This window comes from Lepidochelys kempii, chromosome 1 (genome assembly GCF_965140265.1).
Source record: "Lepidochelys kempii isolate rLepKem1 chromosome 1, rLepKem1.hap2, whole genome shotgun sequence".
Classification (NCBI taxonomy): domain Eukaryota; kingdom Metazoa; phylum Chordata; order Testudines; family Cheloniidae; genus Lepidochelys; species Lepidochelys kempii.
In genome coordinates this window covers 203,677,752-203,705,245 of record NC_133256.1, presented here as the reverse complement: position 1 = coordinate 203,705,245, position 27,494 = coordinate 203,677,752, and the positions used below count along the sequence as shown (strand labels likewise).

At 42.6% G+C, this 27,494-nt stretch overlaps 1 protein-coding gene across 3 annotated transcripts in view; it reads right to left on the bottom strand.

Moving 5' to 3' along the window:
- Positions 1-27,494, bottom strand: part of SLC22A15 (solute carrier family 22 member 15) — a 46,636-nt gene that overhangs the window by 10,020 nt on the left and 9,122 nt on the right. Inside the window, exons 2-11 of one of the 3 annotated variants that reach the window (XM_073309177.1) lie at positions 27,190-27,402; positions 21,038-21,170; positions 19,552-19,716; positions 18,080-18,209; positions 16,213-16,428; positions 12,845-12,985; positions 11,643-11,728; positions 8,873-8,993; positions 7,976-8,048; positions 697-885 (exon numbers count right to left, since the gene is read on the bottom strand). In XM_073309177.1, the coding sequence (XP_073165278.1) occupies positions 697-885; positions 7,976-8,048; positions 8,873-8,993; positions 11,643-11,728; positions 12,845-12,985; positions 16,213-16,428; positions 18,080-18,209; positions 19,552-19,716; positions 21,038-21,170; positions 27,190-27,402 (1,467 nt within the window). Of the gene's footprint in view, positions 1-696; positions 886-5,943; positions 6,475-7,975; positions 8,049-8,872; positions 8,994-11,642; positions 11,729-12,844; positions 12,986-16,212; positions 16,429-18,079; positions 18,210-19,551; positions 19,717-21,037; positions 21,171-27,189; positions 27,403-27,494 lie in introns of those variants that run through there. The other 2 variants (XM_073309186.1, XM_073309195.1) reach the window with 2 other exon arrangements.

Genomic DNA, 27,494 nt, shown 5'->3' with positions numbered 1-27,494 from the left:
AAAAAAAATAGATGGAAGAACTCTCACACCAAGACATGACTGGAAGGTCAACAAAACCTGATGAATGAACAAAGGGAAGCAAACTCAGCAGTCAAGTAAACCTCACTGAAAATACCTTGCCTCCAAGTCTCCTCATTATTAAGCCCGGGAGCTGTTAGATCATGCATCTCAACTAATCTCAGCTACTACGGTCAGGTGTGAGGTAGACATCAGAGTTAACCAGGTTCTAACCAATTTAAGGCTTTGTATGTTAGAACCAACATCTTAAATTGCACCCAAAAACAAAAAGTGGAAGCCTGCACAGATTATAGAATACAGGCACAGCCCTCCCTCATAAACCAGCTGCTGCATCTTGTGCCAGATAAGGTTTTTGAAAGGTCTTACGGATCAGCCTTATAGGACCCAGCAGACTAGAGGTGACAGAGGCAGAGATCTCTGTGTTAGGGTCCTTTATCCTAAAGGGAAAGTTGTAACTTTCTCACCAAGCATGAGAGGGATGAGTTGACCTAGCTAGGATCTGAGCCTGCACTTGCAGAGAGTATTTCAGATATGATGGTAAGATCACTAAACTATCCCCAGTGTCCCCTTGGAGCCTGTCATCCACAGACTAAGCACCATCTAGTTCGGCACTCTTAAAGTTGACAGCTGTAATCGATGCACTACAATGGTGGTGAAGTATTAAGAAAAGTGATGTACCCGTGAGCCGCCTAGTGCTTGCAATGACATAGCTTCGTCCCCCAGTCTCCAGTATGAGCACACCTGCAGGTCTGATATCGTCTCTAGCAAAGGGCTGTTCAGTGTTTCTGGCAACAACAAACTCAGGAGACCTGACAACACGCCAGTCACTCCAAACACGATGTATGGCAGAGACCACTGCACAGATTTCTGGAAATTAAGAGCAGAGATAGTTAAGGAAAGGGGGGCAAACATATCGCATTTTACATATTCAAGCACTTAATTTTCAGCCACCCTGTGAGGTAGGTATTGTCACACTACACCACGTTCTTCATAGAGATATTACGAGATAATTATGGCATAACTATAATGTATTTTATGCAAGATTGATCATGTGAGATATTGAAAAGGCTATGATTTACTGAATATAATTATACTACTTATATGCATGTATCATTTTGGTATCTGAAGTTAGGAATATTGTTTATGCATCTATTACAAATGTGTTTACATCTGGGGAATGCCCATTAGGCAGAATGCACACAGTCTAGATGGCTGGCTGGAAAGGGCCATTATGGAGAACAGGTCTTAGAAAAAGTTAATCTCCCACCAGGGAGCCTTCCTGAGGATGCTACAAACAGACTGAGTCATTGCTGCTGTGACCCTACAGACATGTGACCAAGTCACCTGTACTGGACTCCATCTTGGAATACCAGTGTATTTCCACTGAACAGGCACGGGAACCAAGCTTGGAGACAAAGCTATTTAAGGCAGAAGAGTGACATCAGGGTTCTTCGCTGACTCCCCACCCAAAGGAGACGCTTGGAAACACCTGAGAAACAAGGACTGGACTGGGGGAGAAGGGTTGGACCCAGGCTAGAGGGATTTCTAGCCTGTGAAAGCAATATCTGGGGGTTTTAAGCTGCAAACAAGGGCAGCTGGCCCCTTAATCTCTACAAACTGCCTGAATCAACAATTAGGGTGAGAATTTGCTACTCATATCCAATCTCTTTAGTATATTATGCTTAGATTGCGTTTTTGTTTATTTGCTAGGTAATCTGTTTTGATCTGTTTGCTATCCCAAATCATAGAATATCAGGGTTGGAAGGGACCTCAGGAGGTCATCTAGTCCAACCCCCTGCTCAAAGCAGGACCAATCCCCAATTAAATCATCCCAGCCAGGGCTTTGTCAAGCCTGACCTTAAAAACTTCTAAGGAAGGAGATTCCACCACCTCCCTAGGTAACGTATTCCAGTGCTTCACCATTCTCCTTGTGAAAAAGTTTTTCTTACTATCCAACCTAAACCTCCACACTGCAACTTGAGACCATTACTCCTTGTTCTGTCATCAGCTACCATTGAGAACAGTCTAGATCCATCCTCTTTGGAACCCCCTTTCACGTAGTTAAAAGCAGCTGTCAAATCCCCCCTCATTCTTCTCTTCTGCAGAAGAAACAATCCCAGTTCCCCCAGCCTCTCCTCATAAGTCATGTGTTCTAGTCCCCTAATCATTTTTGTTGCCCTCCGCTGGACGCTTTCCAATTTTTCCACATCCTTCTTGTAATGTGGGGCCCAAAACTGGACACAGTACTCCAGATGAGGCCTCACCAATGTCGAATAGAGGGGAATGATCACATCCCTCGATCTGCTGGCAATGCCCCAACTTACGTAGCCCAAAATGCCATTAGCCTTTGTTAGGATATAGATATTCAGGCCTGTCTGTAAAGGCCTATACTCTAAGAATTTAGGTGTAATCTTATCCCTTGGCTAGTTATAGAGGTATAAAAGAATCAAAATCACTGTCTGCCAGTGTAAGGTCCTTCTCTTACTGCGACAGTCTGAGGCCCTGTTCTTAGGCTAAGGCCTTTGGCTAAGCAACAGACGCAGCCATAAGCTGGGAAGCGACCGGTCACCTCCTCACATTCCAAACTAGTCACATTGAAATAAGGTGCTATTGGGCTGTTAGGAATACAATCCTGTCCTGATAATGCCTATGCCTCCAGCGAAAGGGAAGTGCCTAGAAAATGTAAAAGGAAACTTAGTTTGATAGCTTCCTGTCTGGCAAGAACTCACTTATCAATAGCTGGGATGTGAAATCCTCATTTCTGTGTTTGTTCTATCACTGTAGTCCCCATTTCCCCACTGTTTGTCTGTATAATCTCTGTCTGGTTCTGTGATTGTTTCTGTCTGCTGTATAATTAATTTTGCTGGGTGTAAACTAATTAAGGTGGTGGGATATAATTAGTTAAATAATCATGTTACAATATGTTAGGATTGGTTAGTTAAATTCCAGGAAAATGATTGTGCTCATCCAGCTTTTCTAAATAGGCTTGAACCACTTCTTTCTCCACAGAGGGCTGGTCACCTCCTCCCCATGCTGTGCTGCCCAGTGCAGTAGTCTGGGAGCTGACCTTGTTCGTGAAGACAGAGGCAAAAAAAGCATTGAGTACATTAGCTTTTTCCACATCCTCTGTCACGAGGTTGCCTCCCTCATTCAGTAAGGGGCCCACACTTTCCTTGACTTTGTCCTTGTTGCTAACATACCTGAAGAAACCCTTCTTGTTACTCTTAACATCTCTTGCTAGCTGCAACTACAGGTGTGATTTGGCCTTCCTGATTTCACTCCTGCATGCCTGAGCAATATTTTTATACTTTTTCCTGGTCATTTGTCCAATCTTGTAAGCTTCTTTTCTGTGTTTAAGATCAGCAAGGATTTCACTGTTAAGCCAAGCTGGTCACCTGCCATATTTACTATTCTTTCTACATATCGGGACGGTTTGTCCCTGTAACCTCTATAAGAATTCTTTAAAATACCACCAGCTCTCCTGAACTCCTTTCCCCCTCATGTTATTCTCCCAGGGGATCCTGCCGATCAGTTCCCTGAGGGAGTCAAAGTCTGTTTTTCTGAAGTCCAGGGTCCGTATTCTGCTGCTCTCCTTTCTTTCTTGTGTCAGGATCCTAACTCGATCATCTCATGGTCACTGCCTCCCTGGTTCCCATCCACTTTTGCTTCCCCTACTAATTCTTCCCTGTTTGTGAGCAGCAGGTCAAGAAGAGCTCTGCCCCAGTTGGTTCCTCCAGCACTTGCACCAGGAAATTGTCACCTACACTTTCCAAAAACTTCTTGGATTGTCTGTGCACCACTGTATTGCTCTCCCAGGAGATATCAGGGTGATCGAAGTCTCCCATGAGAACCAGGGCCTGCGATCTAGTAACTTCTGTTAGTTGCCGGAAGAAAGCCTCGTCCACCTCATCCGCCTGGTCCGGTGGTCTATAGCAGACTCCCACCACGACGTCACCCTTGTTGCTCAGGCTTCTAAACTTAATCCAGAGACTCTCAGGTTTTTCTGCAGTTTCATACTGGAGCTCTGAGCAGTCATACTGCTCTCTTACATACAATTCAACTCCCCGACCGTTTCTGCCCTGCCTGTCCTTCCTGAACAGTTTATACCCATCCATGACAGTACTCCAGTCATGTGAGTTATCCCACCAAGTCTGTTATTCAATTGCATCATAATTCCTTGACTGTGCTAGGACTTCCAGTTCTCCCTGCTTGTTTCCCAGGCTTCTTGCATTTGTGTATAGGCACTTAAGATAACTCGCTGATCATCCCGCTTTCTCAGTATGAGGCAGAAGCCCTCCCCTCTTGCGCTCTCCTGCTCGTGCTTCCTCCCGGTATCCCACTTACCTCAGGTCTCCTTCCCCCGGTGAGTCTAGATTAAAGCCCTCCTCACTAGGTTAGCCAGCCTGCTTGCAAAGATGCTCTTCCCTCTCTTCATTAGGTGGAGCCCGTCCCTGCCTAGCACTCCTCCTTCTTGGAGCACCATCCCATAGTCAAAGAATCCAGAGCCTTCTCTGCGACACCACCTGCGCAGCCATTCATTGACTTCCATGATTCAAATGGTCTCTACCTGGGCCTTTTCCTTCCACAGGGAGGATGGACGAGAACACCACTTGCACCTCAAACGCCTTTATCCTTCTTCCCAGAGCCACATAGTCTGCAGTGAGCTGCTCAAGGTTATTCTTGGCAGTATCATTGGTGCCCACGTGGAGAAGTAGGAAGGGGTAGCGATCCGAGGGCTTATAATCACTTAAAAAAAAATCTCTTTTGTAGTTAATAAACTTATATTTGCTTGGTCTAAAACCAGTGTGGGAGAGTCATAACTGGGGGCAGAAAGTTGTGTATATTCCTCTCCACATTGAGGGAGGGGGCGAATTTCATGAGCTTAGGCTGTACAGTTCTCAGCGCAGCGCAAGACAGTATAATTTTGGCTTTACCCTCCAGAGGGGGGTGTGTGCAGTTGAGTAATTGGGAAATTCCCTAACTGAAGCCTTCCCATGCAGAACTGATCACAGCATCTGTATGTTTCTGAAGATGGCTGTGTCCCTACCTGTATGTGTGCTGGTGAAGGTGCAGACTGGAGCCTGGAAGAGGGCTTGACAGGCTGGCTACAGCAGTACTGTGTAAAGGGAACCCAGGCTGGTGGGTCAAGTGGGCTCAGTGACACCCCAGTTCCAGGTGGCACCCCGTGGGGAACCCATCACAGGTATGATACGTAAGGCTGCATGTCTGTCACAGAGGTCATGGGAGTCACGGATTCAGCCCCTAGGCCAGCAGCAGCAGTTTGGGTGTGTAGGAGGGGGCTCAGGGCAGGAGTGTGTGCTTACCGGGGGGGGGGGGGGGGAGCACGAGAGAGGCTCCCTGGCTCTCACTGGCATAGGCAGAAGAGGGGATAGGAGGCGCCACACGTTGGCCATGCCCGCAGGCCCCACCCCCACAGCTCCCATTGGCTGCGGTTCCTGGCCAATGGGAGCTGCGCCTGCGGAGCCAGCACCTGGGGTGGGAGCAGCAATTGGAGCCCCCCGGCCACAACTGTGAGGACATGTGGAGCCCGGCAGGGAGCCTGCGACTCCTGCCAATCCTCCCCCACTCCCCCTGAGCACCAGCAACGCTCCCCCCAGCACCAGCAGGGTCCCAAGCATCCCCCCACCCCCAAGTTTTAGTTAGGGGTATATAGTAAAGTCATGGACAGGTCACGGGCTATGAATGTTTGTTTACTGCCTGGGACCTGTCCATGACTTTCACTAAAAATACCTGTGACTAAAATGTAGCCTTCATGATACATAAAGATCGGAACAGATGATTTCAAAAATGCTTGGAACCTCTGGATCCACAGGTCTTGGAACAAATTTTAAATAAGTGCCTGCTAAATTCATGTTTCAGAGTAACAGTCGTGTTAGTCTGTATTCGCAAAAAGAAAAGGAGTACTTGTGACACCTTAGAGACTAACCAATTTATTTGAGCATAAGCTTTCGTGAGCTACAGCTCACTTCATCGGATGCATACTGTGGAAAGTACAGAAGATCTTTTTATACACACAAACCATGAAAAAATTGGTGTTTACCACCACAAAAGGTTCTCTCCCCCCCACCCCACTCTCCTGCTGGTAATAGCTTATCTAAAGTGATCACTCTCCTTACAATGTGTATGATAATCAAGGTGGGCCACTTCCAGCACAAATCCAGGGTTTAACAAGAATGTCGGGGGGTGGGGTGGGGGGAGAACAAAGGGAAATAGGTTACCTTGCTAAATTCATGCATTCAAGTTCTTGGCTATGAAATTTTTCCACAAACCCTGATTTGTGCACACAAATTGAGTAGATGTCAAATGCAAAATCAAATTTGGGGGAGAAAAAGTGTGAGTTGCCTAAAATGGAACTCCAGAAACTTGAATGTACAGTTTCAGGCAAATTGAGAAGCCAGGCAAGTTCATTTTGAAAATTTGAACCTTTAGATGCAACTGTTTAAAAAAAAAAAAAAAAAAAAATCAGTTAAGTTTTAAGTCTCACTTTCATTTGTGAAAAAATTCTAAATCAAGATAGGAGAAGTTAACACAATATTAGACTATGACCAGGCATAAAGGCACAATGTTTTATCACCAATATATACAATCTCACAACTTTCTCCCCCACCAAAAAGACAAACCTTATTTACAAATGTGCTCAGGGGAACTCCCAAAACAAACAGTTTTTCTCCCCAATTCAACATTTATTTGTTCCCATATTTACGCAAAGCTGACATATGTCAAGTTTAATGAAGTCTCAAATTGATGATTTGTTTAAGATCGTTTGCTCAGATTCTCCACAATGCCAAGTTCTTTCCGGACACAGGAGAATGGAGTGCTCCCCATATACTCACCCATCACCACCACCATCAATGTCAGGGAGCTTATGATGCTTCCTCAGGCAGATCTACACTGGCCTGAGCCTATCCTGGAGTACACTGGGGGCTGTATAGTCTACACCATCTAGCAATGGACTCCCAAAGGCCAGATAGTCAGAATACCCTCAACCCTGCCTTCCGGACAGACCCCTTTGCCCGAGTCAGGTGGGAGGGGATGCAGAAGCAAGAAAGCTTCACCCCACAGAGGGAATTGTCACCTGGTCAGAGTTGGCAGTTTCCAGTTCCTTTCTGCCAGAAGAAAATCTGACCATTTATTTTTATACAAGTACCTCAGGTCACTATACCATACATAATATATGTAATTCCCATCACCCTGATTTCTCATTCTGTTCAGGGCCTACTGCAAGATTCAGGCTCAGGGATTTTAAGTATCTCAGGTCTCTACACAAATATCCACATCTAGAAATATGACACTTAGCTATGAATTTTAATTTGCATGTATCTTGTGAGAGTGAAGCCAGTTGAGGCTGCCTCTCTCTTCTCCATTACGATATTAAGGTTAAACCGCAAACCTCACATTTCAAGGAATAAACTGATCACATCATTCCTTCCCTTTCCCCTATCCATTTCCAGAACTACATGTTTGCTGAGGCAATTTATATGAAGGAATTCATCTCTAGCATTAGCCACAGACAGAGTGGGGATAAGAACTACTAAAGAGAGTACAACAATCTCATCTGATATGGCAAATCCTACAAGCCAGCTTGGGTTTTAACTTTGCCTATCCAGGGTTTTAGGAGAGGCTCACCACCATAGTATCTGAGCATCTGAAAGTGGTCAGGCTGTTGCAGCGTATAGGCCAGTTCATGAAATCATTACATGGATAAAACACAGACTGAAACAAGTGGTGGGAGTTTTGCCTACATAAGGGCTACATCCTGCTGTCCTTCACCATGTATGGAGAATCATGATACTATATTGACATGTCCTCCATGTTGATTATATTTTACAGATCTTGAATCATACACAGTTTATCCTATTTCCCCCATCCCTGCAAACATCTGATACATCAGAGCTAAGCAAGATATAAAGAAATAAAAATGTAAGTGCAGACAAACCAATGAAGGGATGAAGGGAGCAATAATCCCACCAACCCGGGAAAACATGGAGCAGGAACCCATTCCAACGTTCCTAAAGAAAAATACAGGCATTAATCAATGGTATTTGCAGGAGAGGAATTAAGGAATTTTTTAAAAGATGTCCGCAATAAGAAAATTCGTGGTCAGGGTACTATGCCTATGACAAAGTTTGTTGGCAAGGGAGGTATTGGAATGCTGCTCAAAGCATTTCAGTAATGGAATTGTACACAGTGCTGAAGAACAGAGACCCTGTTCACAAACAGAATTTCAGGCATTAATGTAGCTGCCACAGCAGAGACAAAACCACTGTGAACTGTGATTTGGACTAGCGCACATTAACCTTTCTTGAAATTGGGGATAAATGGCACTAATCCAAAAATCACACCACATATCAGATTTGCGTGTCTACACTACAGGTGCACTGTATGAGCTACAGTGGCTGGCTGGCTACTAATGGCTGTACCTGGGGGAACCGCCAGTACAAAGTGCATCTATACGCTACATTCATCTGTCCACTCTCCTACAATGAGTATGTGGCTCCACTACTCCCTACTGGATCAAATGTCAGAGCTGCTCAAGTGTTTGTGAATGATCAAGTTGCACTAAACAATTGCAGCCTCCTGAAGGTATAAGCCCCAACATCACTGGCTACACTAGCATAAATACTTAATGGAGTTGTCTTATATTTACCCAGCACCTGGCAGATTTCGGGTGATACTGCTATAAGGCCCTATGACTAATCACACAAGTTTTCCTTTAATTAAGGGAAAGTCTCTATGAGAAGGTGCCGTTAACAGGACAAAAATAAAAGTGGAAGTAATAAGGATTAGGGAGATGGGCAAGAGAAACCACCACCACAAAGTGAATTCAGATTACCTGATCACTGTAGGATAAAGCTCTGACGTGTAGATATAAACAATGTTAAATGCTGCACTGATTGTCAGTTTCCCCAGTAAAGACAAAGAACGGCTGTTCACAACTGCAAACACTCCTGTGGCTGATAAAGAAAGTGTGACCCTTGTAAGGATCCATAGCATACAGAAATGTCCTTTAGTAATCACTTCAGTAACAAACGGAATGAAAGGGAATCTGCTGAAGAGTTTGTTATGCTGACAATATCTGTTGGAGGTGCACACAATTATATGTGGCTTCAATAGGGCTCTCAAAGCTCAGAAGAATTCAAAAGATCCATCCTTCAGACAACAGTGGCAAAAAAGTCACCTGATTTTGTAAGATGAGGAGGGAAAATGCACCCATTTTCTTTAGCTATACTGTCAGATTGTACAAAAAGAAAGAACATCTTCCTTTGAACACCCTGTGAAATGTATTTTAGAATTAAGTTTTACATTGGAAAAAAGAGTCTTTCAAATCTGGCCTACAATTTTTTGGTGGGGAGGGGGGAGGAGGAGGAGGGAGAATAATTTAACATCTAATGTCAGTCCAGGTGTTTCTATTAAATTAAGAAATCCAGTAGATATAGTTTGTTTAAATTACTACAGCTCCCAGCACCAAAGCATGAGAGCCAGAAAAAGCAAAGTCATTTTTTCCTCATTGACCAAATTATAAAAACAGTGAAGTTCACTTTCGTACTTAAATTCTGTTTTTAAATTGTTATAATAGGCATTAGAAGTAAAAGAAGAAGAAGACTGGTTTGAACATTTTTATGACAATTTCTAAACATTTTCTGAGAGTACCGTTGGCAAAAGCAATAAAAGTTGAGTAGAATTTGTACTATTAGTAAGCTGGTGGAAAGGACAACAGAAAATTTTTTCAAAAGTTCTTAAGTGACTTAGTATCTAGGTGACTTTCAGTGGGGCTTTGGTTCCTATGTGATGGGTGATCTAAAATTGCCTCATTAGAAAAAAAGATAGGAACTGCCATATAGGATCAGATCAGTGGCCCACCTAGCCCAGTATCCTGTTTGACATTGGCCAGTACCAGATGCTTTAGAGGAAAGTGTTAAAATCCTATATAAAGGATAATGACAAAAGACCCAGTTTCTATTTCAACCCAGGCAGTCAGTGATTGACATATTCTCTGAAATTTGAGTTCTATCCCTTTAAAACAAATTACATTCATCACTGTCTAGTGTAACAATAGATATTCATCCATATAAATGTTTAATCCTTTTAAAAATCCTGCTAGGTTCAATAGTCTAAAGCCTTTGACTAATGCTATGTAATACAAGTATGAAGTATCATTAATTTTATGTGCCTAGCTTTGAAAGGAAGGAGAAGTCTTTTCTCTTGCTAATATTTTCTGTTTCTCTATCTGTGTACTATAGTTGAAAAACAACCTAGCATTGGACCTTTATATGGCTTCCTGAAATAAATTAAAAATTAGGGCTGTCAATTAATTGCAGTTAACTCATGCGATTAACTCAAAAAAATTAATCGTGATTGCAAAAATTAATCACGATTAATCCCACTGTTAAACAATAGAATACCAATTGAAATCTATTAAATATTTTTGGATGTTTTTCTACATTTTCAAATATATTGATTTCTATTACAACACAGAACACAAAATGTACAGTGCTCACTTTATATTAGTTTTATTACAAATATTTGCACTATAAAAAGGATAAACAAAAGAAACAGCATTTTTCAATTCACTTCATACAAGTACTGTATTGCAATCTCTTTATTGTGAAAGTGTAACTTACAAATGTAGAATTATGTACAAAAAATAACTGCACTCCAGCCGGGGAACAGGCTTGGGGTAGCGCTTACCTCATGCAGCTCCTTGAAGCAGCAGCATGTCCCCCCTCTGGCTCCTATGTTTGGGGCAGCCAAGGGGCTCCACTCCACACACTACCCCCGTCCCAAGCGCCGCCCCCGCAGCTCCTGTTGGCTGGGAACCGCGGCCAATGGGAGCTGCAGGGGCGGCGCCTGTGGACAGGGAAGCATGCAGCAGAGCAGCAGGGCCGCACCTCTGCGTAGGAGCTGGAAGGGGGACATGCAATTGCTTCCGGGAACCACTTGAGGTAAACCTCACCCCAAGCCTGCATACGAGCCCCCTCCTGCACTCTGAACCCCTCGGTCCGAGCCCAGAGAGCCCTCCTGCACCCCAAACCCCTCATCCCTAGCCTAGAGCCCACACCTCCAGCTGAAGCCCTCACCCCTCCTGCACCCTACCCCCCCCCCGCCCCAGCCTGGAGCCCCTTCCTGCACCCTGAACTCCTCATTTCTGGCCCCACCCCAGAGCCTGCACCCCCAGCCGGAGTTCTCACCCCCTTCTGCAACCCAACCCCAATTTCGTGAGCATTCATGGCCCGCCATACAATTTCTATACCCAGATGTGGCCCTCGGGCCAAAAAGTTTGCCCACCCCTGGCGTAAGGTACATTTCCCCAATTCCTAGTATAAAGCAGAGGCAGCAATATGTTGGTATGGTGATTAACAGCATAGGACTGGTGGCCTGGAAATGGGTTCCATTCCAAACTCTTTCCCCAACTCATCACAAAGCCTTCAGAAAACCAATTTCCCCTTACTATGCCTCAGTTTCCCCAGATGTACAATGGAGATAATAATTACCTACATCATGTCAATGTTATGAACCTAATGTTTGTGAAATCCTTAGATCCTGAGTTGGAGGGGGTTATATACATGCACAATACTACTATAAAATCCTAAAAAGGCATTTACCTTTCTTTTCTGGAAGAAACATGACAATAAGACAGGCCAGTCCTCCCAGGAACAGGAACGCTGCCAATGTCCGTTTTCGGCCGAACCTAACAGGGTCCCCAAAAAGGATAATACTTAACTTTTCTATTCCATTTTTCATCCAAGGACTTCAATGCACTGAGCAATCTAAAGTCACCCAACACCACTCTACTCACATAGCATAAATTACTGAAAATCTCCTGCAGAGTCTTTACTTTCTCACTCTTTAAATTTTCAAAGAGAAATCTCTGGTCCTCTCATAGTATGGTCAGTGCATGAGCCTGTCAAGGATGCACTACGTAGTGCAGATTGTAAATCACTAAGAAATCTTCAGACAGACTGGCTGACTATTCCTATCTTTTTAATTTGTCTCCCATTGTGTGTGTGTGTGTGTGTGTACGTGCATACGTGAGGGGGGTTGAAAGAGAGAAGAGGGGGCAGAGAATGGGTGCATGCAGGAGGAGCTATTCAAACACAGAAGGAAAAGGGAGAAAAGCCACCTATTAATAAAGTTTGAGATGAGCTCTACTGAAAGAGAGAAAGAATGGAGTATTGCACATCAAACATAGGCTAGATGGCCCAGTGTTTAGTAAGGTTGCCAATCCTCCAGGACTGTCCTGGAGTCTCCAGAAATTAAAGATTAATCTTTAATTAAAAAGATTATGTCATGTGATCTAACCTCCAGGAATATAGCCAACCAAAACTGGCAACCCTATTGGTCAGCCCTATGAAGCACAATGCACATACACCAAGATGGGAGCTGCCCCCAAGACAGCACTCTAGTTCCAAAAGAATTCATCTTGGAATAGCATAGAAAGTATTATGGGATTCTTCACTGTGGTGTCACAAGATCAGAAGTCTGAAGAATGCCATCTTGAGTATTAGTAGAGAGTCAGAGCAGCTAGACACTACAGAATTCTCCTTGAGAGCTTCAGTTTAATCTGTGTGCCAGAACTAGAGTATTATTTACTGCTTTGGAGTGGTTAGGAAAGATTGCTCTCTTTCACGAAAATTTATTAATTTTTTTACATAATTCATTCCCCCAGGAGGCCAGAGTAGGTTGGGACTGTTAATACTTCCTATAACATGACTAAACTGAGAATAAGCTAAGAGCAAACTGGTGTCCAGGAAAATTACCTCTGGAAAAAAATTAGATATTGAGCTTCATTCTATTTAATACTTACCATTTTTGGTTAATCAAGTAGATACAGATTGGGTAGGCAGGTATCTCTATCAGCCCAGAGAGAGCCAAGTTGGCATAAATACTTCCACCTAAGTCACCTGCATTGAGAGTCAGACCATAGTATACCAAGCTGCACACAAACCTGTGGGGGGGGGGGGGGGGAGAGAAGAAGAGAAAGAAAAACCAAGTATAAGACTTTGAAACTGAACAACTTTATTGGAACCTTTCACAAAAGGAGGACACACTGAATTTTTCAAGTACGTGCACAAGCATGTACAATTTCTACTACTTCGGTTCTCATTTTCAGGAAGTAGTCAATTAACTCATTTTGGTCACCACTCAAGAGAAAGTCTGTGTGTTACTTATCACTAGAACTTGCTCAGAACATCAGCTCAGTTACTGTTCACAGTAGGAGTTGACGCTGCAAACAAGTGAAGTGAACGATGACATGAACAGTCTTTTCCAGATGCATTAGCAGGCAACCTGAATTGCTGGAAAACAGAAAGACAATTAAAAATGTCTATCCCACATAGGAACTTGATGTCATCAAGAGGACTCCCAGGTGACCAGTCCAGGACCTCTGTCTTTTCCCCTCCAGGTGTCTTCAGTTTTCTGGAAGGTGACAGGCTGTTTTGTCCCATTTCTGCTGGGTGGTCCAACTTGGTTGCTCTTTTTGGAGATGTTGGCATGGACCAATCAGATGCTGACCCATATGTTTGCTGAAGATTCAAAATGTCCAACCACAAAAAGTTGTTTTTGCTCCACCATCCAGTCAGGGAACAAGGCATCACCTTTCAGCTCTTGCAACTGGGGCTGGAATTTTCCTCTCTTTATGCAACACATTTCATCAGCTCAGCTTGTGTAAGATAAGTTAGGATATAGATGTTGGTACAGCCACCTTGGGACATACGCTGGACACCAGCTTGTTTGCTCCAGTCAGCAACTTACTTCCACAAGTAGTTTTCCCTGGGCCCCTCTGCGGTGCATCCCTTGGCCAACTTTGCAGTTATGCTTGCTCAAGTTGCGGTTTCACCATCAACACTCTGCTAGCTCCTGAAACATCCACTTTAAAGTTCCTATAGTGTACACAAAGTCCCTCCATATTCTTTGATAATCTTTAAAATAGTTCTAGCAGTCCATTATACAACAAAGTCACTTCAAGAGCTGTTCTCCAGCAAGCTGGAACCACTGTATAAATCTTCCATGGTACGTATAGCTGAGCTGTATTACTGATTGCATTATTGATCAAACAGTTGCATTTCTCATTATTCCACTCTACGATCAAGTGTCCTTATAAACATACTATTTGGTTTCAACTCCTCTCATTAACTTTTTTCAGCACAGGTTAGATAATATTACTAACCTGATAGCATAAGCATGCTTGATTACAAACCTCTTCACTTTATCACTAAAGTGAAAGTAAATAATATGAATGTAACCACCTTCTTTGCCTACCAGGGACAATCCAGAGGTAAACCTGGTCATTAAAGTTTACAATAGTTTGCCCAAGGCTGCATCACTTATAGTTAAGGCCAAGATTTTGTCACGGATATTTTTAGTAAGTCACGGACAGGTCACGGGCAAAAATTCACAGGAGCCTGTGACCCGTCTGTGACTTTTACTAAAAATATCCATGACAAAATGGGGAGCTCAGCTGTGGAGTCCCCACACCGCCCGCAGCGGTTAGGCAGCTGTGGGGGCCCGCTCGGAGCTCCGGAAGCCCCCACCGCCTGCAGCGGGCAGGAACTCTAGTGTGCTCCGGGGTACCCCCGCCACTCAGTAGCTGTAGGATAACAGTGGACTGTTCATTTGGCTGGTAGAAGTCATGATGGGGCTGCTTCAGAACTCTCTGGATGCCAATGCCATCCTCACTGTGGCCAGCTGTGCACTGCAGTGTGTTTGCCAAGCGAAAGGAGAATCATTTCGCCAACAGTGAACTCAAGACACTATTGGATTGCAGGAACATTAAAAGCTACCAGCAAGTGCACCTATCATTACTGGGGTGGAATCCACACAAGCAAGGGAAATAATTTATTCTAGGAATCTATTGTATCAGACTATGCATGTTTAAGCACATACTATTTGATAATATTTGAAACCGTTCTACCTGAATTTCTAAAGTACCAATCACCTGTCTGTCTAGACATCATCACATTCATAAATCAGTTTTTCTTTTCTGCTTACAAAACAAATTGGCCTTACAAAATACATTTGTTAGTGGCTGCCCAGATCTTTAAGAGAGCAGATGACACTATTATTATATGGAAAGTTTCAAAAACCTGTTTAATAACTTACTTTACTTTTCTTACCCTGTTTATCCCAGGATATTTGCATTAAAACATCTTAAATATAAAGATAATGTCTCCTTTTGCTGATTATTCCTCACCTGAAGTTAGAAACCCCAACCCCAAGAAACCCCAACCAATAAAAATCTACTCTAAGAAAAGTCAACCTAAAAAAGGTTAATGAAATTTAAGAAGTCAAAAACAAAACCCTACTCCAATCAGAATTACTACCCTGAAAAGGGGGTAGTGCCAAAGACTCCATGAAGTCCACTTTTACATGGAAGGTACTCTGATACCCTGGTGATGGGCAGCGGTATAAACCACTAAGACAGAGAGACAGACAGACAGACAACTGGTTGCTGTCATGGCAGTATTACAAAAGGAAGATTTTCTATTTTTAAAATAAACAAAGTATTAGCTAGTGGTTTGTACAGGGGACTGAGAATTGGAGACCTGGATTTTATTCCTGAAAATGCCATTACGTCATGTAACCCCTCAGCTTTTCCATTTGAAAATGTGATCTTAACCCAACTTTGAGCAGATCCTGCAAAGAATGTACACATATGTTTAACCTTAAGTGTGTACATCTTTGCAGGACCAGGGCTTTTGTAAAGAGTTTTACGATCCTTTTATGAAGTGCTAGATATTTATTTTTTAAAGCAGCTCTCCGAACAGGGCAGTATCTTGAATACTAGAATAAAACTGGCTTACTATCCAAAGGGACCAAATAATTTGGGCACTAAAAAAGAATCAGACTAAAAACCCCACAACCCTGGGCCAAAGAACTAGGACATGACCAATCTCAGCAATTTTGGAGGGCTGTAGGGAAAGAGGGTTCTCAACTACTTTTGAGATTCTTGGATGAAAAGCATCATAAAAGTGTCAAGATGAAGTACCTCAGGCCTAGATTATTCAAGTGACATCAGGTGAAGAATAAGCACCAAGAGTTAAGGAACTCAAACAAAGATTCTGTTCCATGCACAATGCCCATAGTAATAAAGAGGCAAAAAGCATGACGAGCTGTCTCTCAACACGTTTTTCAAATACTTTAAAAAGAGCTGAACTTAAAAAGAATTGCAAATACCAGATGAACATCATGATCAAAGTGCGCCCCAAAAGGATCTTGTATCGGAACAGGTCCAAGAAACTGCTGGTCTCTCTGTGACTCCTGTCAGCTGGGAGCTTTAGTGAAAAAGTACATTTCTGCTTGCAGTTCCTCTTTGCAATGAGATAGAGGGCATTTTCTGCTTCTCTCAGTCGACCTTGTGAGTATAACCAGCGGGGGGATTCAGGAATGAATCTGAAACAGAGATTTCATTGAGGCTTTAGGGCCCTACTCTTATAGAGGATTGGATTTGCTTGTTTGGAATAAAGCTGAAGGACATTTCAATGTCACAGCATGTTTTTTCAAACAACATTTCACCTCAGTTTTAGAATTCATCTGTAGTTGCAGGTAAACTACACTTTAATAAAAAGTGGGGCGAATAAGAGCATCTTTATTTACCAATTTTCTGAGTATCTAACATGCAACAACTTTGCTCTGTATTTTAAAATTTGACTCAAATGTTAGGAGTCTGCATTAGAGAAATACAGAATTAAGGATGTGTGGATTAAGCAGTTACAGTACACAGGCAGCTGCTGGTTATGAAAAACTAAACTAGTTTAGCTGTCTCACATCATCTCCCCAACACAGTTGAAAATTCTCTCCTGCAGGCATCAGAACAGTCACTGCAAAACAGCTCTATCACTCCCTATTGGCAGAATCTGATTCGTACAGCTGAGATTGCTGCCTACAAAAATCCTCCTGTGCCTCTTGTTTTCAGTAGCTTATAACTTCCTGAAGCTTTCACCTTTCCAGGTTGTAGTCTCTACCCAAAGTTGATTTTTTTAAACACATATTTAAAGTGATCCAGCCACCTTTGCATAAAAAGTTAGGAAAGGAACATTTTCTCCTATCTAACACAGAACATCCTTGCAACCTTTTTTGAACAGCTCTAGGGTCAAACAGCTGGAGGACTGAGATTTGGTACAGAAATTGCACTTACTGTAGAGAGGTACTTTTGAGCAGAGCTTTGAAGTCCTGAGAGGAAAGCATTTATATTTTTTTATTTATTTATTTTGCTTCAGAAAGACAAGCTGAAAGGTTAGGGTGTTTTTAACTAAAGATTTTTAACCTAAAAATATCAGGAATGTCAAGTCAGACTCTTCACTAAGGGAAGAGCAAAGTTCTCATTGGGATTTATATTTTAAACACCTCAACTGAAGGTGTGAATGTGTTGCATCTCTAATAAAGGTTTCTTTTATTTAAAAGGTCACTGAAGTTAAACAGCAACTAGAAATCCCACTCTTACAAATGCTAAATTTTTGCTTGTGATGTCTTGGCTGAAAGGCTATGACAAATGAACAGCTAGTCACAAGATCCAAAACATGAAAGACAAACCAACAGGAAAAAACAGTGCTTTTGATAAAAACCTTTTAGGTCTCTTTACCCATTATGTAATAAAAGAAGATGGCACCAAAGAAATTTTTCCCTTTTGCATACCTTTAAGAGTGTATGCACAACCTCAATGCTGTCCCTTGTGTGCATACATTATAATACTGCCCTTGAAACTGAGAAATAGCATGTGACCATATAGTTACATATATGCAGCATCTTGTAGTAAATGTGTAAATCCAGCACATTCAGGTATATGACAAGTGCAGAGTAAGTGGCTCTTAAACATCATACTAGAGAGTAATAAAAATATGGCATATCTAGGCCACTTAAATCTGCAGATATGTAGGCACTGCAATGTAAGGGAGACATGGGATTTCTCTCATACATCACATAGAAGTACCACTATCTTCACCCTAGTGCTCCATTTGATCCTTGGAGAACTCTTTGACCTACTTTCTCAATTCCTACTCTTCTGATGAAGGCCAATGAAACAGTTTTAAAAACAATAACTTACAGAGAGAGGAGAAAGACTACTGTTCCCTCCAGGTTAACCACAACTGCCAGAGTCCTCCAGGAGCGAATGAAGTACCCTAACATAGCATACTGGGCAATTCCCACTGCAAAGAACAGGCCACCAATCGATCCTAACACATTGGAAACATATAGGAAAAAAAAGAAATGTTACAAACCATTTCACTACATTGCTCATCCCCATTATGTGCGATCAGAGAGACTAGCACTTTACCAGGAAGGCAGGAAGTATGGACAAAAAGGCTACTTGACTCAAAATCACGGAAAAGAGATCCTTAACAGGGAAGAACTGTTAAAAACAACAACAAGCAGGAAAAGAACAGGACAAAAGAAAAATGCTACATAAATAATCATTTGGCCTTCCTACAGAACTTTTCACCCATCAATTTCAAAACATAAATAATTAGATCTTATAATCCCCACATGGCTTGTTGCAACCTCCCACACTTGAAAATAAATACTACTAATTATTGGAAAGATGACATTTCCAACATAAAATGTTAGTTTATAACCTTCATGGTTCATGAGATATTAAGCTTTAAAACTGTCATTGATCCCTTAGCCAAGCACTTCCCTGGAATTAGGCAAAGAGTAAATGTGTCAAGTTCCAGACTCTGTACTGCATGACAGCTTGCATGCTAGCAATGAATACAGTTAAAGGTGTCTAAATATTTCCATTATATGTTCTTTGCAGTGTTGTTGCAGCCACGTTGGACCCCGGATCTGAGAGAGACAAGGTGAATGGGTGAGTTAATATCTTTTGTAGGACCAACTTCTGTTACCTTTTCCAGACCTGAAGACCTCTGAAAAGCTCAAAAACTTGTCTCGTCCACCAACAGATGTTGGTCAAAGAAAAGATATTGCCTCATCCACCTTGTCTCTCTTCTATTTTAAGTTTTTAGGTTGATTTTTGGGAGGGGGGGGGCAGTTTAAACAAAAGTGGTCCAGCCACTTTTGAGTATAAGGAGAATACAGGAAAAAAAAAGGGGGTGGGAGAAAAATGGTTTGTTTGATAAAAAAAATTGTGGGCTTTTTTTGAGTCCTGCTACATCAAAACTGCATGAGGGAGGAAGGAATTGAAATTTGGCAGCCAAACAGCTCCCCTTGAGAAGTGCCTTCCTGGTTCCAAAGTTCTAAGTGAAGGAATGCAATATCATGCATACATGCGTGGCTTGTTCAGCTGTGTAGCATGCAGAGGAGAGTAACTCAACTAATGTGCATTTGCCAGTGTCCAGTCTTAGTGGTGCAGAAATCTGAAGTGGCCCGAAGTCATTTACTGTGTTCATCTAAGGTGTACATTAAATGTGGCAAGGCTCAGAGACTGTATGATCATGCATATGCACAAGGGAACAGAGTCTGCAACATTAAATTTGGCATTTCTTGGCACAAGTACTTAAACTGAGATCTCTAGAGCTGAATAGTTTTCTATAAAAGTGTTGCAGCTAAAGCTTGTACCTGCCAATGCCCAATAGGCAGTGCCCACACATTCATTCAGTAGAACAAAGGCCACCAGAGACATCCCTCCATTCATCACCCCCACCAAGAAGCGAGAGACTGCAAAGAACTCATATGAGGGGGAGAATCCATTTGCAATGGCAAACAGGATGTCAAGGGCAAAACCTGGAAGACAAAGCGTAAGATTTAATTTCAGAAAAATACCTGAATGAGAAAGACAGCATTTAGCATGAGCATTACTTGACATTCAGTGAAACCTGTTCTAATCAAATCATATTCAAGAGCTACAAAAGTCTGTTGCTTAATGTAGATGATGGGGCAGAATTGTAGTAAGCACCCTGGGGCAATCTCTTAAAGGAGATTGCCTTAGAAAGGTGGTGATCTTCACAGGATTTACTGGTTTCAGAGTAGCAGCCCTGTTAGTCTGTATCCATAAAAAGAAAAGGAGTACTTGTGGCACCTTAGAGACTAACAAATTTATTAGAGCATAAGCTTTTTTGAGCTACAGCTCACTTCATCGGATGCATGCATAAATCTGTTAGTCTCTAAGTTGCCACAAGTACTCCTTTTCTTTTTACAGGATTTACTGCACTAGTACCCAACACCAGTTCATAGAGAGCTGTTTTTCCTCTTCAGAAAAGCCACCATCACATTTGACAGTAACCAAGATATCTTGTTAGTAGTTTCAATAGAGAAGCCCAGGACTGAACAGGCCATAAACAGATTTTTCTTCTCAACCCTAGAAGTTCTCTCTCCAGGTCATAACTCCTCCTTGTTGTCAGAAAACAGTTTGGAGGAAGTTTGCATTGCTGTAATCGTCCCTGTATCTGTTCTGTGACTAGAGGGTTTCAGTGTTCGGGGTCAGACACCTTTTACCAGCACGGAGTTAATATAAGACTTAAAAATATGTCATTTTTTTTTTAAAGTGTTAAACTTTAATATGTCCTGTACATGAAATCCCCCGAACAAATTTATGGTATGAAAATAGTACATGATGTCCATGGGTTTTAAAACTCTGCTAAGTTCACAAATATCTAGCAATGCATGCATGATTTGAGAAGTGATGACAAACTCATCTGGAACTTTTAGGAGTCTTGACAATTAAGTGAGAGGTTAATGAATAATTAATCTCGGATACTCTGAAATTTTAGTTTCATTTTGTGGAACATTCAGGGCTCATGAGCATCATGGCAAACAATGTGGGCCCAACTTTTAAGTTTAAGCACGTGTGTTGGGCGTCCAAACTTCACAACTGGTTGCTTAAACACTTCAGGCTTTTAAGTGCTGAACTGAGCACACAAATATGGATTATTTGTCCCTAACTTGGGCTCCTTGTGTGTAGTGGAAGATGCAAAATTCATCTCTACGCCTTGGCTTTCCACAAAACTTGGATAACTGCTACTGTGTCTTCTGAGACAGACATGAAGCCACTAACAAGACAATGACATTTCTCTCCAGTCATTTTGTTAGGGCTGCAGTGGGTTACCTGTGAGATAGACTTTTTTCCTCCCAAAGCGATCTGAGAGCTGGCCAAAAGAGATCACTCCAACAAAGACACCACTGAAGAAAAACGAACTGGCAGCACTGACTTTGTACGATGTGTTCCCAATTAAAAACCACTAGGGAGAAGAAAAAAAAGTTTTAGTCAAAGTCCAAGAAGTGAACAGCTTGGGCAGGAAAAATCTTTTAAAAAGAAAACTCCAGCTCAACCTCCACTTCAGTCACCAAAATATCACCCCCCACCCCAAACCCCCTAAAGACTTTGGCCCATTGTACAATTCCTCCCCTCCTCCAAAACTGTAATGCCTTCCACATCTGAAAAGAAGGTTAGGTTCCCCAAGGGAACATTATTTTTTGTTGGCTTTGTTGTTTTTTGTCTATGTACCTTTCATTTACGTACCTGTATGTACATGACCATTATATCTGGGCAACATACACAGAGTTAAGAGTCACAATTTGGGTCCAAAGATGACCCTAGCTCTCCTCATCATGACCTACCTTGTAAGTGAGATCCATTTGGTTGGCTTCTACTTTTCTGCCTTTGTAAGCACTGGCATTTTAATTTTTGTTTTTAGAAGAGCAGGTAGTGGAGGGTGGATGGGGGGGGGGGGGCACAGAACCTTTCCCAAGCACTGTCTCTATTGTACCTGTACTGTGGATAACATGAGTCTCCAGAGCTGTTAATCTAGGCAGGCATAGTCAATTATTTTTTGTGAAGGTTCAAATTTCTTGATCAAGGTATAGTCAAGGTCCATACGCCTCCCCACTTCCCCTGCCAAACATGACCCAAGTGCACCCTAAACACTCAAACCATGTAACAAACAAAAATCTCATGATTTTGGGGTAGGCTAACTCACGATTGAGTTCTTGGGGTTAGCAATACAAGAAGTGAGACTCTAGAAAGGATTTGAATGAGAAGGTGGAGACCCAGAGCATTAGGTGACATTAGGTGTTTATTCCAAGAACAGGATGCAGCATGGAAAGAGGCATTAATGAAGGACTGGGAGAAGGAAACACATGTGGCCTCAAGGCTGACACTGATGGCTAAGAAGGGAAACACTGGGGGAGAGTTGTACAAAGCCTTGAAAGTGAAGATGAGAAGTTTTATTATCTTTAGCAAGAAATTGTTCTGCACATATTCACCTCAGATGTCCCCTAATTCCTGAACCCTTCATCAAAATAAAAAAAAAAAAGTTACCTCGGTCAACTTTACAATCCATTTTGTTATTATGAACATTTCTACTTGATAACATCCAAGTCTCTTATAGGGCTGGGTTTGTTCTTGGAATTGAAATCAGATCCAGTTTCATTTTTGTAGCAGGTCTATATACTGCAGCCTCTACAAGGCAATAACATCCGACACAAAGGAATTCCAGAATGAACCTAATAAGTGTTCCATACTGTTCAATGATACTATCTTCTCTTGTGTTCTCTCCACTACAACCATCTTGTTTATCTTTCCCTGTTTATTGCTGCTGTGTTCACTTCCCAAAAACAACATACAGATCCTTTCCCTGACGTGTTGGCTGTATGATTGTGTCATTTTCCCCACTCTTGAAACATCTGTGCACTGACCTTCTGAATTCCCTTCTGTCCTCTACTACCCAGATGCTCCAAACACTGTTACATATAGTTTTTCTAGCAGAGCTCAAAAAACTGGTTTGAAGCCCAGTAATGAACAGCCTCATCAGAAGCAGCAAAAGCATGTAATCAAAGCCTACAGAATATTTCAGGAACACCATGAAAATAACTTGATTAGTCTTACTGTATGTGTCATTCTGAATTATCGCTTAATGGGCGATATGTGCATGCTGTTATAGTTAGTAACATGGCCATAAGGAATCCAGATGCTTGAGAAAATTAGCTTCTAAAGTTAATTATTGCCATGCATTTTTCAAATGTTTTTTCCCACTGTATGTGGAAACATCTAGAGAACAGGACTCTGATAACATATACACACATTTCAATTATCTAAGCAGTTTTTTTCCTCTAATATCACAAGAATCATATTGTAATTCTTGATATAAATGTTAATTAAGCCCGATAATCATGTGTCTGAGTAAAACTAGATGCTTTCTGAATCAGTCACAGCTCAGGGAATAATTCAGTTACAACAAATTTGCTCTCTAAATTCACCCAAACGGTTAGAAGAACTTCATTTTAATGTAGTCAAGACATAGTACTTCTTTCCCCTGTATAAGGCCCATTACATCACATCAATTCATGAAATACTTGGTCTGTGAGTTAGTCGATTTTTTTCTAGCATGAATTTGTGACGGCCACATTAACGTTTACAACAGTGTGCAGATCATCCCAAATAAATGCAGATCATGTCTTTAGACCACTCCATGAATTAAAACATATTTTACAGAAATTTTTTTAGGCAGTTTTTGTACATTTGACAGTATTTTAATAGAACTATACTTTCCACCTGTAAAGCCAGGTACCACAGTTATTAGAAGCGCAACTGAACAGAACTTAAAAAGGGAAGTTATAACTAATACCTTTAAAACCTCCTAACTTTAAAGCCTACTACAGCAGAACCTTCCATGCAACAGGACAATTACTGCATCCCACACTGAAGTCTGAGAATCTCCCCATTCCAGTAGTTTAAAGCCCCAATTTCTAGTATGGCATGGTGTCCAATATCTCATGAGAAACATGATCATTCAGAACTTGTCTACAAGGGTCTAGATTTTGAGAAGAGGTGATTTTTCAGTGCTCATTATGACATGCCTAAAGAAGGAGGCTTTTCACAGTGTGGTTGTTCAGCATCTCTATAAATCAGGCTCCTTTAAGATGTTGCAAGTTGGGCACCCAAAAATTGCATCACTTTTGAAAAATCTAGGCTAAAACCTTTAGAATACCACATAGAATCATAGAATATCAGGGTTGGAAGGGACCTCAGGAGGTCATCTGGTCCAACCCCCTGCTCAAAGCAGGACCAATCCCCAATTAAATCATCCCAGCCAGGGCTTTGTCAAGCCTGACCTTAAAAACTTCTAAGGAAGGAGATTCCACCACCTCCCTAGGTAATGCACTACAGTGTTTCACCACCCACCTAGTGAAAAAGCTTTTCCTAATATCCAACCTAAACCTCCCCCACTGCAACTTGAGACCATTACTCCTTGTTCTGTCATCAGCTACCATTGAGAACAGTCTAGATCCATCCTCTTTGGAACCCCCTTTCACGTAGTTGAAAGCAGCTAACAATCCCAGTTCCCTCAGCCTCTCCTCATAACTCATGTGTTCCAGTCCCCTAATCATTTTTGTTGCCCTCCGCTGGACTCTCTCCAATTTTTCCACATCCTTCTTGTAGTGTGGGGCCCAAAACTGGACACAGTACTCCAGATGACACCTCACCAATGTCGAATAGAGGGGAACGATCACATCCCTCGATCTGCAGGAAATGCCCCTACAAATACATCCCAAAATGCCATTGGCCTTCTTGGCAACAAGGGAACACTGTCGACTCATATCCAGCTTCTCGTCCACTGTAACCCCTAGGTCCTTTTCTGCATAACTGCTGCCTAGCCACTTGGTCCCTAGTCTGTAGCGGTGCATGGAATTCTTCCGTCTTAAGTGCAGGACTCTGCACTTGTCCTTGATGAACCTCATCAGACTTCTTTTGGCCCAATCCTCCAATTTGTCTAGGGCCCTCTGTATCTACCCTACCCTCCAGCGTATCTACCTCTCCTCCCAGTTTAGTGTGAGGTGATCTTCCTCCAAATATGCACTATACCCCTAGCAGATCCGAAACATGCTGTAGTTTACATTTATCTTAGTAGGATGCAGAATTTTTAAAAAGATGAATCCATGCTGCAGATCCAATTCTGAACTTTTCCAAAATATGTGGGTTCAGATACAAACTTTTTGTGTAAGTACTTCCTTAATTATTTTTTATTTGTTCTTTGCTTACATCTCCTATCTACAGAATGAAGCCATGTGAAAAACTCTATGGAGAATTTAAGTCCTAAGACATTGGTTGATGACACATACACAAACGTACTTAAGGTTAAAAACAAGGGGGAAGAGTTCAAGAGGATGAATACAGAAGTGTCTACAGAAGATTTTAAAATGTTATAGCCAATTTAAATTGTCTTAAGTTATGCACTAAAGTTATTATACACAATCACATTTTAAATTTAGAGTTATGAACATTATATTCTTTTTTACTCTTCATTCTTTTTGCTTTATAATACAGGATGGAGCAGCACAGAAAGTATCTCTGAACACAGTCGGGAGTGTATTAAAACTGGCAGTTTTTATTAACATGCTCGTAACTAAGGCTGAGAGACTGTCGCGGCAAGTCACAGATTCCGTGATTTTGCAGCAGCTGATGCAGCTGGCTTGGGGGTCACCTGAGCAGCTCGGGCAGCCCCTGAGCCAGCTGCACCAGCCGCCGCTGGGGCAGTCTCGGGCCACTGCGCCGCCCGCTGCCCCCCCCCCCCAGCGGCAGCAGGAATTTGGGTGCAGGAGGGGGCTCAGGGCTGGGGTGCGAGAGGGGGGTGAGGTTCAGGGCAGTGCTTACCTTGGAGGGCTCCCCAGAAGCGGCAACATGTCCCTCCTTTGGCTTCTAGGCTAAGGGGTGGCAAGGCGGCGCTGTGGACTGCCTCTACATGCAGGTGCCGTCCCCGCAGCTCCCATTAGCCATAGTTCCTGGCCAATGGGAACTGTGGAGCTGGTGCTTGGGGCGAAGGCAGTGCATGGAGACCCCTGGTTGCACCTCTGTCTAGGAGCCAAGGGACATATTGCTGCTTCCAGGGTCCCAGGCAGAGCCATGTAGGGAGTCTGCCAGCCCTGCCAAACTCCGTATCCAGCACCAACAGGGGTCCCAGGCCACCACCTCCCAAAGTATGCATGGCACCTCCCACAGAGCACTCAAGATTTAGTCATGGGTATTTTCAGTAAAAGTCATGGACAGGTCACGGGCAGTAAACAAAAATTCATGGCTCGTGACCTGTCCATGACTTTTACTGAAAATACCCATGACTAAAACATAGCCTTACTCAACCAATGAAGTTTGAGTTTTTTTAAAACACATGTCCAAGCTAAATTAATACCTCTGGATATTGACCATACATTTATAACCACTAACAGTTGGCTAAACTGCACAGGTCTAAATTCAGGTCTTACATTTACAAGTAAATGTGCTCAAAATGGGCAACTACATATGCTAATTTAGTGTTAATGTGTATCTAAGGCAGGGGTCAGCAACCTGCGGCGTGCGAGCTGATTTTTGGGGGCACTCTGCTGCCATTCGGGATCCCGGCCGCCAGCCCCACTCAGCCCGCTGCCTGCCTGGATGATCGGAACCCCAGGCAGGCAGCGGGCTGAGCGGGGCCAGCGGCCGGGACCCCGCCTGGCAGGGGCTGGCAGACAGAATCCGTCCACCGGCCCCCGTAAACGTAAAATGTATTACTGGCAAGCCAAACCTTAAATTAATGAAGACTTGGCATGCCACTTCTCAAAAGGTTGCCAACCCCTGATCTAAGGCCTAGCTCCACAGCATCTCAAGCACTGTCCAAATCCCCACCCCAATACAGACCGGAGTAGTTTATATGGGGAATTACGTAGGCACCATGTGAGGGATACTTGCAAAAACTTATAGTCCATACCTATAAACCCTAAACCTCACCCTGGAATACCTTAAACAGCTTCAGCTATGGAGGAGCTACAGAGCAGCCTGGGGTATATTTAAGCATAGCACTATTTATGAATTAAGCCCCATCATGAGAATGACAAAAATTACAGAGGAAGAACACAGCCACCATGCAGAACTTTGAACACTAATGCCACTGATCCTTTTTCTCAGTTCCAATCCACTTCTAGAAACATGCAACAGTGTAATGTACAACTCCCATACGGGAAACTTATTAAAGTTTTGGAGGAGACCCAAATGAGCACGGTCTATACAGCAGAACAAGGCTGGTTTGTTGTTTCCACGCATACATTTGAACAGACAACTTGTTCTCCAGTTGGACTAAAGCACCTACTTCTTTGATAATCAAAACACTCATTGGTTTGGAAACCAAGACAAGAAAATTGTACAACCGGCTCCTCTACTCCTCCCACTTTGCCCCCATGAGATGTATTAATCTCACACTAAGCTGAGAAACCCATTTCATTATTTAATACCTCGGAAGCTATTGACGTGAAGCTGCTGCTGAAGTGTACATGCTTATGAACTTCACTCCCATTGGCTGTCAGAAGCCATTCCCCAAAGGCTCTCTCTTCATTAGTTGACTGGTTGCTATGGCTTTGATTAGCTGAGAGCTCTTCAAAGTCCCAGTGGTAGGGAGGTGTCGCCCCTACTAGCGCAATGAGGATTGCTTCAGTAGCTGCATAGAGCTGAAACAAAACAGACAACAATCAAAGATGTTGCTTTTTTGGTGTTGGGTTAGCATTTCATCCACAGAGATTTCAAGTCAGTTTTAAAATGC